The 12,445-nt window shown below is 37.6% G+C and overlaps 1 protein-coding gene across 2 annotated transcripts in view; it reads left to right on the top strand.

Moving 5' to 3' along the window:
- The window catches only part of TXNRD2 (thioredoxin reductase 2), a 36,749-nt gene extending 25,600 nt beyond the window's left edge, over positions 1-11,149 (top strand). For both annotated transcript variants that reach the window (XM_063350856.1, XM_063350855.1), the window contains exons 13-17: positions 1,885-1,980; positions 2,218-2,310; positions 3,666-3,737; positions 5,562-5,659; positions 7,948-11,149. In XM_063350856.1, coding sequence (XP_063206926.1) covers positions 1,885-1,980; positions 2,218-2,310; positions 3,666-3,737; positions 5,562-5,659; positions 7,948-8,071 — 483 coding nt within the window. In that variant the 3' untranslated portion in view covers positions 8,072-11,149. The remainder of the gene's footprint in view (positions 1-1,884; positions 1,981-2,217; positions 2,311-3,665; positions 3,738-5,561; positions 5,660-7,947) is intronic.
- Positions 11,150-12,445: the final 1,296 nt, after the last annotated feature.

The following is a 12,445-nucleotide window of genomic DNA, read 5'->3' as shown; positions in this document are numbered from 1 at the left end:
TAGTTCTACACATGACTGCAAAGTGAATGTTCATTTCAAATATTTACCAAGGAAGGTCTTTAAGTCATTGTTTATGAGAAATTGGGCTTTATCTGCCTGGATGTTTTAGTAATTAGTTGGGTTTTATGGAATGCATGGCAGTGCTTTCACAATTTTATCTCTCGTTCCAATCTTCTATTCATTTCTGGAATGCCAAAACAACATCTGTATTTCCTGCTACAGATATGATTGGCAGCCGTGTTTCAGGCAAATGTGTATAAGAAAAAACAAATGACAAATTTCATCTGGTAAATGACATCTACAGACTTGAAAGTCAAAACGCTGCATTTGAAAAACAATTATTTGATGGATCTTAGGCAGAAAAAAGGGGTAGACTTGCAGTTTTGTGATTTGTCATGAGTCATGGGGAAAAATAAGTTAGTCTTCAGTAACAATTAGAATTGTAGTTTCTGTTATCAGGTTAGACATAAGGTTTCAGTTTGGTTTTTTGCAATGGAAATTTTAAGCGGTTATTAATAATGCATATTAATATGCAAATACTTGATATGATAGGTGTACTGAAGTAAGTGGTAGTTAATGCCACGCACAGAATCTATCTAGCAAACTACAGAGAAGATAAGCTGGGAAAGAGGAATGGATTCCGGTAAATGCTAAAGAACTTTAGCATAATGAACAAAAAGTTTGGAAAACTTGAACGTGTGTTGTGGGGAATCCTTATTTTATTTTCTGCTGAAGACTGTTTTTGAGGGCTTATTGGATGACAACCTCCAAGTGGGGCTTTGCAGGAGCATGACAAGTGTTGTATCTAGTTGGGACCTCTAAGAATCAAAACTTCACACGTTTTATAAAGCATTCCATGTTGTCCCATGAAGGTATTTTTCAGTAACAGCTTTCTTATGTCTCCACATCATTTATCCTAGATTTGTGACCTCTTTCCTCATCTCAGACAAGCATCTTGATGATACGTCTTGGATGAACTCTTAAATAATGTATTTTACTAGATTTATGAAGTTTGTTAGATCTTATTAATTTACATGTAGTGTTTTTCCTCAGACTTCAACAAATTCCTCTGAAAATCCCTTCCTTCAATTTGCAAAAACTTTCGGCTTCCTTAAAACTAGCACTGGAGTTCTGATGCTCCAGTGGTGGTGTGGCAGCACTCAAAATTCGGGTTCTAGCAGACTCCGTAGTCCTGTTTGGATATAAAAAGTAGCCAGGACTCATGGCTTGAACTGAAGCATGTCTTGGTCATATCCTGCTATCGTTCCATTTCTCACCTGCAGGAAGTTAGCACTTGCCTTTTCATGCCCCTCCAGTCCAGAGCCTGAGCCTAGGACCAACACAATCTATAGGTTGCAGTGCTGGCAAGATAGTGTTCCCCCTCTCCCATCCAGGACCAACATAGGCAGTCAGCAATAGTGCCTACAAATAGCTACGTTTTGCATCTGTGTTCTGTAAAAATGTGTCAGACAACTTTTTTTAAAAGGTCTGATGTTATAAAAACACTGTTGCTTTATACTAGGCTTCTCCTGCTTTAAAAAGACCATCAGAGAAATTTCTTGATGACTTACTATGGAAAGAAAGGGTGAAGCGAATGGTCAGCATGTGAATATCCTCTGCTTTTCAAGGGGTGGGTGATGTGATAAGATACAAGGTTTGGACCTTCATTCGTGGCATTTGTTTCCCTCCCCATCAAGACAGATATTACACTCAGAGACTTAAAAGCATATTTGGACAGAAATTACTACTGCCGTCTCCATTTGGAGTCCTGGCTACTAGGCTGGAATTCCAAAGATTTGGCCTTCCTCTGACCGTTATCCCAGGAGAAATCCTTGGATGCTGCTTTTCTCTTAGTTAAAACAAAGCTTTGTGCTCTCTTCTTAGGGCCGTCCTGAATTAACACCCACAGCAATAGCTGCAGGAAAACTGCTGGCTCGGCGTCTTTTTGGTGAATCTTCAGAATTGATGGACTATGACAATGTGAGTCGTTACTTCTTTTTTCAATAATAAAAACCAGATCTTATGGTTTGTTTTTTTTTTTCTTAAGCATTTTTAAAGGAATTGCATTTTGTCATCTGGAATCCAGCTTTGACAGTAGGTGAAGTAGATGTGTGCGACAGAGTTACACTTCCCAGTCAGGCACAAGTCTCCCCTGGATCTGCCGAGCCGCTGCTGCGTATGGTTCAACAGTACCACTTTCTGTTTCCTCACAAGCAGGTACCTACTACAGTTTTCACTCCCTTGGAATATGGTTGTGTTGGACTCTCGGAAGAAGCGGCTGTGCAATGTTATGGATCAGATAATATTGAGGTATGAAAACATTTTTTATTTTATACACAGTGTCAGAGTTGCAATATAATAAGATGGAAGTTTCACTGTTCTATCAGGCAAAATTTCTGGTCCACAAAAAATAAGATGTTTGCAGTTAGGGCGTTGGTGTTTTCAGAAAAGCTCAGGACTTTAAAAGTATTGCCGCAGGTCACAATGGGAACTGTTACCTAGTGGACTTAAAATTATTGATAGTGTGTGACACCTTTAAACTTGCTGCCATTTTACTAAGTTGTATGGTGCAGCATCATTAAATAATGGTTATGTTCATTTTAATTGTCAGAATTGCTGGTCGCATTCTTTAGACTCAATTTTTGGGATGCCCCTGGAAATATTTGCACAAGCTGCTAAGTGTCTTTGTGGCTAAAAAGTCTTGATATAGCATACCTGGGCACTGCATGTTGAGGAAGGAATCCGTTATGGCATATATTCACACCCAGCCCTCTGAAATAAGGAATGAGATTAAGGTACTCGTGATGAAGAAATTCACAATCGCTATACACTAAGACAAAATTCAAACAAGTCACCCTTGAAAAGAGATGTTGTGTTACCTTTATTTGCTCACCAGAAAGACTGTCAGCATATGACTTGTTAAGCTATGGAAATACAAAGCGCAGCACTTTACTTCATCACCAATCATTTTTGTCTTTTATGATTCTGAAATACAGTTTATACTTCAGAAATCTGTTCCAGACCTCTTCTCTGGGTTCCTGGATGGTAGTGCATCTAGAATGACATAAATGACTGTAGAACAATTGTTCTTGTCTGATTAAGACAGACAATTGATGTGTGTGTGTGTGTGTGTGTGTGTGTGTGTGTGTGTGTGTCCTAAGGTGCTGGTGTTACGTATGTATTGGGGAGCAAGTTCAGCTGATGGATTTAGCTTGGAGCCCCAGGCAAAATCATTAATGAAAAAATAAGCATTTATTATTCAGAATACAAAAATTACAGTTTGGGTTGTCTTGTGGTCTACGTTATTATAGATATGGAAAACTTCTTTGATTTCATTATTTTCAGTAAGCAAGGTATTAAACTTTTGGGAGAAGCTTAAAGGAACAAAACTAACATTTTTCATTTCGGCACTGGTTTGAGTAACATCATTATTTGTAATTTTTTTCACTTTTGCTTTTAATCTAATAGTTCTATAAGAAAGGTTTGTGTTAAACTCTTACTGTGCTTTCCATATTTTTCTTTAAAATAATGAACGGGTTATAAGTAAATCAATTTTTGTGTACAACATTATAAGTATGCAGTAATAGTATTCACTATAATATTAAATGGACATTTTTGACATAATAGAACTCTCTAATGCAAAATGTTATTGTTTTCCCTACCAGGTATACCATGCATATTATAAACCTTTAGAGTTTACGGTGGCTGAAAGAGATGCAACTCAATGCTATATGAAAGTGAGTGTTGTGAGCTTTTAACTTGCTTTTATGTTAAAACAAGAGAGATGGTACAGCCAGCTTTAAGGAGGACTGTTTGGCAAAAAAACCTCTCAAGATGGATGAGATATTTTCTTGGTGACAGCCTTTCTCTCTAGTATAACTTCAAATGTTTAATATTCGTTACATATCCTATTGCATCTTGAAATTGCTTTACAGATATTAGCATTTTTCAGAGCTGACATTCTGCTGATTGATACCATCTTTGAACTGCTCTTAAGGTTCCTAAGGAATATTCCAAATTCTATAGAGATTAATCTCTGCCTCCCCCAGCAAAGTTCTTAACTAATTATATGTAATATTTGAGTTGCCATCTCTGGGGAAAGTACACTACTTTCAAAAAAAATGAACGTAAGGCTTACAACACACGAGTAACTGTTCAGTCTTACTCACGAAAACAAAAACCTCCTGGTTTAGACCAAAGTGATGGACTTAAAATGTGTCCAGTTGTTTCAGGGTTGAAAAGGTTTTTGATGCGCTTGCCCATAGTAGAGAATCTTAGATAAGGTGAAGTGTAGTGTTGGTAGAAAAAAAAAAAAAATCTGTATATAAAATTTTTATTTTATTTTCTTTCTTTTCTCCTCAATATCAGGGAACAATCTTTTTTGAATAAATGTAGTAACTTCTGTAGGTCCGTCACAAATTACATTGTTATTGTTGTGTTATATAAGGATTATCCATTGTCAATAGTTGCAGCCAGTTTTTCTAACTATATTTTGTCCCATCTTATTTGCGTTAAGTGTCTCAGTTGCTTATCTTAACTGTCCCGAGGATCAGGGCAACTAAGGTGACGCTATTTCGTTTTAGATATTCCCTTTAAATTATGTCAGTCAAAGTAAATGTTAGAGGGTGAAGTAGTAATAGCATAGTAGTTGTTGGATGATATTGAATATAGTCCTTACTAAACTCCCAAAACACATGAACAAACATTAAGCTTGAGAGTTTCAAATTCTCCTGCAAAAGGGTTCTTTCTTTAAAACTCCTCGATATTTGAAGTACCCCATCAGGATTGCTGCTGTTCCTGGGATTCCTAATCAAAGAATCCAAGCCTTTACTGAATTAGATTAGCATGATGATTTAATGCTTGATGGGAGGACACAGGGAGAATCTGACTTTCTTTTCATAATTATAAGGACGGTGTCCTTAAAGGAACTAAAAGGTTTTCATTAAGTTGTTTGCTGAAAGTTCAGTGTGCAGTGACTCAGGCCCTCCCAGATACTTACTGGCTCACCTTCATCTTTGGCTGCTTCCAAGGCTTGACTCCTTTTTAGGTTATGTGGCTGATGTGGTAAATGTGTCTCACCAAACATGCCGCTGTAAGCGCTACGGGCTGAATCACAAAGGCAGAAAATACCCTGTAACTGGTAGCGGTCATCTTTGGCAATGCTGCCGAGGAGCTGCTGAGAATAACTGCGGCTTGGAGAATTGCTACAGTGGCCGTTCAGTGTCAAAGTAACACCAGTCTGGTTACTAGACTACAGAAGGTATTTTGAATACTTTGTTGTTTGTCATTCATACGAAGTCCTCAATTTACTAGAAATTATTGTTGTTAGTGGCTCCCTGAAGTCTGAAAGAAATACGCTAATAAATCTTCGATTCAGGAAAGTGCTTAAGGACAAGCACAAGATCTATTGAAGTCAGTAAGACTTAAGCAAGTGCGTAAGTTCTTGGCACGTGGGGAATAAACAGCTGAACTAGGATCTCAAGGCACTTCGGTTTCATTTAATTCAACTTCATGTCTTGAATGTTCTAAGAAAAGGTCTCTATGTAATGTATTGTTTTCAGATGGTGTGCTTACGAGAGAGAGAGCAACGAATACTTGGCCTTCATTTCATTGGACCAAATGCAGGCGAAGTTATTCAAGGATTTGCCCTTGGAATAAAGTAAGTACAAAAGAATGTCTCTAGCTTCTAAAGCCTGCTTTTTAAGTTATTGTAAGATTATAAAAGATAGCTGCCTAGTTTTGGCAACACTATAAAGAATCCATGCTTTTTGTTACTTTTATGTAGTATTGCACGTATTTTCACTAAAAATACTGCAGTTCTTCATTAAGATGTACTGGATTTAGTTACTGTAATACTGGATATAGTTAAGGAACAACTGAGGAAAATATATTGTTGGCTTGATGTAGTTAAAGTGAAAAATATAATTGTGCATTAATTCACTAATGTTAGTTTTCTCAGGGTGTAGCTTCTTTTGCATTCTATGCACAGGATAGAAAATCACCGTGTAGTTTTGCAAGTCACTTCTTTAAAAGGATACTTGTGCTTTTCATAAAAACCTTTCTTTACACCTGCCAAGCATTTCCTTTCCTAGTCTCATCTTGAAACGTGCACAGCCATTGCTTCTCAAAAGCTCCGCAAGGACTTGCATGAATTTTTATATTTCTGGGGTGTAAGCTAAGGATAGTATGATAAGGTAAGAAAGCTAGGAGGATGATGGGAGAGTGGAGGTACGTTTGTCTGGAGCTATCTGATAATTGCAGTAACAAACTTAACCAAGTAGGTGAACCCGTGTGATCTGATCTTGTTTAAGATTTTGCTCAAATATTACTATAGAAGTCCTCCCTTTGAAGGAGTAAGGAATGATTCTGGGTCCTCTTTGGTTAAATGGAGAATTCCTGCTATGCCTCTTGTGTGCTACAATTACTTCTTATTTGTTTTTTCATTTCCCTTCTTATTGCTGATTCACATCTTCAGAAATGTTGATTTGTGTATTTACATTACTAATTATAGTTTTTAACTCCTCTTTGAAGAAAGTAGGCTGGAACACAAGAAATCACCCCCAGTTGTGGTGTTAGTTCATTTTCCTAAATATCATCACCGTTTTATTTCAGTTTTAGTCTTAACAGTTGTGAGTGACTGGCATAAATGAAAAGCAGAAAGGATTAAGAAGGCAGGACCGCAAGTATCATGTGAGAAATATCTTGGAAATCACTGATTGCAGTGTACCCTCAGTACACACTTCCAACATGTGTTTGTAGTCCATTAATTGCCAGTGGTATAGATTCTGGAACTACATTTTTTAGGATGTCATTGTTTTGAAGTTTTATCCAAAATAACCAGTGAAAAGGAAGCACATGAAACCAGAGTGCTTTTCTGCCTTGCCTGAGGGAAATTAAAACTTTAGCCACAGTGAGGGGTTTTCAGCAGGTCAGATTCTTGTATTGGTTTCTATCGTAGTTCACAAATCCAGAGCTTTCAGTGTGGAACACCCGCTGTAAGAGCTGCTGTTCTCTTTTGTCAAATATTAGCTGTTACTTCAGCCTCTCCAAAGGATGGTTTTCCACCTTCCTTCCCTACTTAGTACTCCAGTAACAGCTGTGCTCAGCAATGATTTTTGGCTTGTTGAGTGCTTTTTTGGATGTTGGTGGGAACACCAGAAGACATCTGTGGCTCTCTTCCCTGTATTTTGTAGAGGGAGAGAACATTATTCCATAGAGAGCTTGAAACAATTCTTAAATTTAGGGCCGTTTCAGCTATTCTTACAGCAGGAGCCTGCCAGGAATAGCAGCTTAAAGGAAAGTCATCAAGTCTAAGAATGTTATTGGATAAGTGAAGGAATTAAGGAAGTGGGATTTTAGCTCAAGGGTTTTTTGGTGGGGGTGTGTTTTGTTTTGTTTTTTCAAATGAGAGACCTTTTCCTCGTGCTTATAACGTTGATAATTTCAGTGTCAGCACCAGACTTTCTCTAAGACATGGCGGAATGTTCTGGTATTGTTTCCTTCAGCAGATTCTTGCCAGCAGCTCTAATTAGATTTTCTTTCTCTGTGTGTATGTGTGTGTTTTTCCATCTGGAGTCACCGTTAGTGAAACACACGTGTATGTACAAGAGAAGCTGAAGGCTGCAGTTTTGTCATATGTTTTTGCCATAGGCTCAGTTGTGACTTGGGGTAAATCGCTTAATTCTCTCCGTCTCAACTCTTATGACAATTCTTCCCTAGCTAACAGTGTAGTAGAGCTGGGTGTTTAAATGTTGTTGTGTAAGTGCCTGAGAAATAATAGACAGCTTTTGTTTGAAGAATAAATGCAGCTCCCCGACCTGATAAAATGGACAAGAGCAGAATTACTGTAATGGTTTAGGACATTCTAGCTGCTGAATAGTGTTTGACTTTGTGTGTGTGTCTCTCTCTTTTTTTTTTTTTTTTTTTTTTTTTTTCTTCTCCTGGTAGATGTGGTGCTACGTATCCTCAACTGATGAAGACAATTGGCATTCACCCTACCTGTGCTGAAGAAATTACCAAGCTGCACATTACAAAGCGTTCTGGCTTGGATGCAACAGTCACAGGCTGCTGAGGTTAAATAACCATCCCTGGAAAGAAGGAAAAAAAAGCACAAAATATATTTGTAAAGAAAAGGGGCACTTAGAGTTGAAACAGCTTCAGTGGTTCAGATTCCAGGAATCTTTCTTGTTCTCCCTGTAGACAGGTTTTTTTCACAGCCAGACAACGAAATTGTCCTCGCACCGTCATGATTCTAACACCAACGCAGTCCTTTGTAACAAATCTCTCTTTTGAAGTGCCTGTAACTCTTGCCTTGCTGGGAGCTAAGGAATAATCCCAGTTTTATATATGTAAATGTAACTGAAACCAGTGACATCTGAGGCCATCTACAAATTAAACAGCTGACATTTGAGTTTCTCTGTTGGTGTGACTGAATGCCAACAGAAGCGTCTCCCGTAACATTCATATAATGGTACGAATTGGACAGGACCTCCCGTAGAATTCTGGTGATGCTACCTTCTCCGGAGTGCTTGGGTAGCTCATTGCTGATCCTAATCTTGAACACTGAGAGTCAGTACTCACTAGTAGAAACAAGTTCCCAGAGTGTGAAGCAATGGATAAGCTGTCATCTTTGGGTTTTTTCTTTAAAATGTAATATGTACAGGAATTTAATAGAAAATCACTTATCACTGAAGCTGTGCTGCTACTGGATGAATCCCAAGGGATTAATCAGTGGCAGCCTGGTCGTAACATTATGGTGATGGCTGAGAATGAATGAGCTCAGAGGTGCTAAAGAAAGAGTTGAATTTTATGATGACTTTTCTGCCTACTCTTGAAATTTCTAATTCAGTTCAAATTAAGTTGACGCATCTCACACATTACTGCTTGAACACCATATATTAAGCAATGCTGATGAGTAGAATCAAAACCACGAATAATCCAACTCATACAGCATTTTCTGTTTTATAGAATGTGGAAATCTGCCTGACACAGTGATATATTTTGTTGGTTTGTTTTTAAGATTTTCTCACTGATGAGCTGGATACTGCATCTGAATGGATTTAGGTCTGGCTTTAATAAAACACGTTGCTGAAGGGAACTATATTGAACAGTGATCTAGACAAGAAATGGTCCTGCTCAGAACAAAGATAGAAAATAATTATGTGCAAGCTTTTTTTTCGCCCCCTGAGTATTGGCCAGAGTAAGAAAGCATTAATCTGTTGCAAATTTCTGCTTATTTTCCTGCTATCCAGAAGGGGGAGATGCTGACTAATTTCTGGCAATGAAGAAACAGAAATCTGATGGTGAAGCTTCTCTTGCAGAACCCTGTTACATCGGTAGCCCGGCAAAGGCAGACACAAACCAAACTGCACTGAATTTCAGTCCATGTTGCAGTTGCAGCATTTTGATATGTAAAGTCACAAAATTTCTTGCACCCTTAACAGCAGTTGGGGTTGAATAGTGCAGGTAGGAAAAGCGATCAGCCTGAAGTGAAACAAAATGTATTGTTTTTGCAGTTAATTTATATCAGTGCTTTTGTGTGTGGAATTGACTATTTTCGTAGCTGTCCTCCTGCTTGTTGCACAGTTTGGAAGAATAGTCTGATGGTCATGTATATCTTTGCTATTTTTTCTTTGTCTGCTATTTCATCGCTGCAACATGCAGCACAGACAAATGGTTGCTTTATTTCAAGTGCGAAATCTTTTTTTTTTTACTACGAGAACTGTAGTTGTCAGAGAAACTATTAGACAAAAGGTGATCAGGCCTTCCTGTGCTGTAATGGCATTTATCACACTTTCATTGATACTAGAATACTTCATTTTCAAAGATTTGTTCTGACTTGAACAACAACAAAAGAAATCTTAAACGCTTTCTTTACAAAGTTTCCTGATTTTTTTGGTCCATGTTTCTGGTCTGTAAAAGAGGAAGGAGTTTGATGGCAAGTGGCATTCCTTATCACATCTGCTGATGCCATTTTTCATATGTGAAGTTATCCATAAGCTTCTAGTTTAAAAGAAATACTTTGGGTGGAAGTTCAGGCAGTGTTTTAACTACACTTCCACTGAAACACTGCCTGAATATTGCAACTGCCTATAGAAGAAATGATGAGAACTTTATATCTGTATATAAATGAGTGCATACTGGCACATTCAGAAGTTCCTGTTTCCTTTAATAAAGAGTATGATACAGCCAAAAGCCCTACTACATTTTCCCAGCTCTTTACACGCACACAAAAAAGTTCATAGTAAATTAGGGGGTTTTTTTAAATTTTTTGCTTAAGATTTCAAAACATTGAGATACTGAGCATCTCAGTCTCCAGAGATTTTGCTGTGAGAAACATCCCAACTCTGACTAAACTGTAATGTGTATGCATGCAGGATTATTTTTTCCTAGTGATCACCTATTACAGGTCCCTTTTTCACCCGTAAATGAAAACACTGGTGTTCAGCCACGGGAAAGTTGCTTCCGTTCTCTGTCCAGTGCATCCAGCAGGCAGAGTTGTCTGCCCCTACAGAGAAATGAATGGAAAGATGAGTTAATTTCATTAATCATAAGGTTCAAAGTAATGATTTGGGATAATAAGTAAAGAGATCTCAAAAAAACCTGTCCTTAGTGTATACGGGGCACGGCACTGCGGCATGCCATCCTCACAAGTAACAGAACTCTCTTGGGTTCAGAATTGCTGAGTGCGCTGCATGAAAATCGATGCTGTATCTTGAACAGCAGCCTAGTTCTGTTCCTTATTTCGTGGAAAACGTTGTTGCCCCTTGAAGTAAAACTAAACATACATTCACACCTACAGAACCCTCATGTCCAAACCAACAGCAAGATTAAATGACAACTATTCTGACTGTGCTTTTTTTTCCTGAAGGATTTGCCAGGGATGGTCCTTAAGAATTGTTTTTAAAAGCCTGACTAACGTCAATTGAAATGCTGATGTACACTGCAAATTACTGATTATATGTGAAAATTAAAAAAAAAAAACAAAACAACAAGTAGTCAGGCTTCTTCTCCGGATGCCAGCTGATGAGGGCTGGTTTGTCAAACCACACCGTGGTGCAAACAAGTCTGAGCATTGCTGGGTCCCTCATATGTATGATTCCAATATTTATTGTGTTGTGAATTAATGAATTAATAAAGATTTTTTTCTAGTAAATTATTGTATTTGTTTAATTTTGTACATATGACTTCCTCTTACAAAAGATTTCTTTTTTGATCTTAATGCTATTTCTCTTGGTTGAGGTATGTGTTAAGGAAACGAAGAAGTAGACAGACTCAGACCTTTTAACAAGGAAATGTTGATACCTCTCTGTCTCTGATGCGTAAAGTGAATAGCCAGGGAGATTATTCCAGGCTGGACGATCTTCTAAAATTTAAATTAAGAGAACATCTAGACTTGGTAAGTGTAATTTCAAATACTCTCCTGTTTATTCCAGCTGATGAGGTCTCACAGCTATTTTCCCAGTCCGTGTGTGTTGACATGCTTCCTGAAGACTCGTCAAGAGTAAACTGCCTTGAAATACAGTGCAGTCCAAGTATTGTCTAGGGCTAAACTATTCTACATTAGCTATTCACTTTGGGTTTTTAACTAGAACATGTAGTGGAAAAAATGCATTGTAGCAAAGCCAGTTAGTGGCTATGGGTATTGCTAGGTAAAAATGTTGGAAAACGAATTAGGAAACGACTAGCAAAATATATTTAAAAACTCTGAGAAACTTCTCTGTCAGAAAAGAAAGGGACTACATTATTCAAATGTATTTCAATTTTCTTTTATTTCTTCAAATCCACTTATTTTGATGAGAGGTTTCCATGAAGTCAGGTGACACTGAGCTTCTGAAACAGGCTGGTTTGGTATTGCCTCAGTATATGCTCTGGATTTGATGCTGAGAAGGAATACTGACTTCATTGTATTTAAAGGCATTTTTACTTCTCCATTTGTAATCTGTTTTAATTTCCTGGGATATTTCATTGCAGGTTCTAACTCATTAAGATAGCTAGGAACAGTGGCTAAAAGAAGGGAATAAGGTAAGCATAATTCTTGCTGGTTTTTTCCTCCTTATTTTCATATACCACTTAGTCCTGAAGCAAACAAGAATAATAGACAAGCATATAGACAATAATGTTTATAAATTAGGAATTTAATGTACTGCATTATTTATATAATACCTAATGGTAGTTTGTTCTCAATACTAAGGTATTGTATACAATTAAGTTTTGCCTTTTCGCATTTATGCATGCGCTGTATGTTGTTACACCTCTGGAAAATGTTTTTATAGTCTAGATTATTCCAGACCAGGAGCTGGAAAAGATATTTCAGTACAGCAGATACACGTTTTTTGCTAGCACGGTTATTCTGATAAAAACATAGGTGCCGTAGTGCAACGTATTTCTAACCAAAACAGTTGCACATTGTACAGACGTTTGAGTTCGAAGGCTTCCCTTCAGA

The sequence above is a fragment of the Chroicocephalus ridibundus genome, chromosome 13, assembly GCF_963924245.1.
Source record: "Chroicocephalus ridibundus chromosome 13, bChrRid1.1, whole genome shotgun sequence".
Classification (NCBI taxonomy): Eukaryota; Metazoa; Chordata; class Aves; order Charadriiformes; family Laridae; genus Chroicocephalus; species Chroicocephalus ridibundus.
Note: the sequence above shows the minus strand (reverse complement) of the source record. Positions and strands in the feature narration are given on the sequence as shown.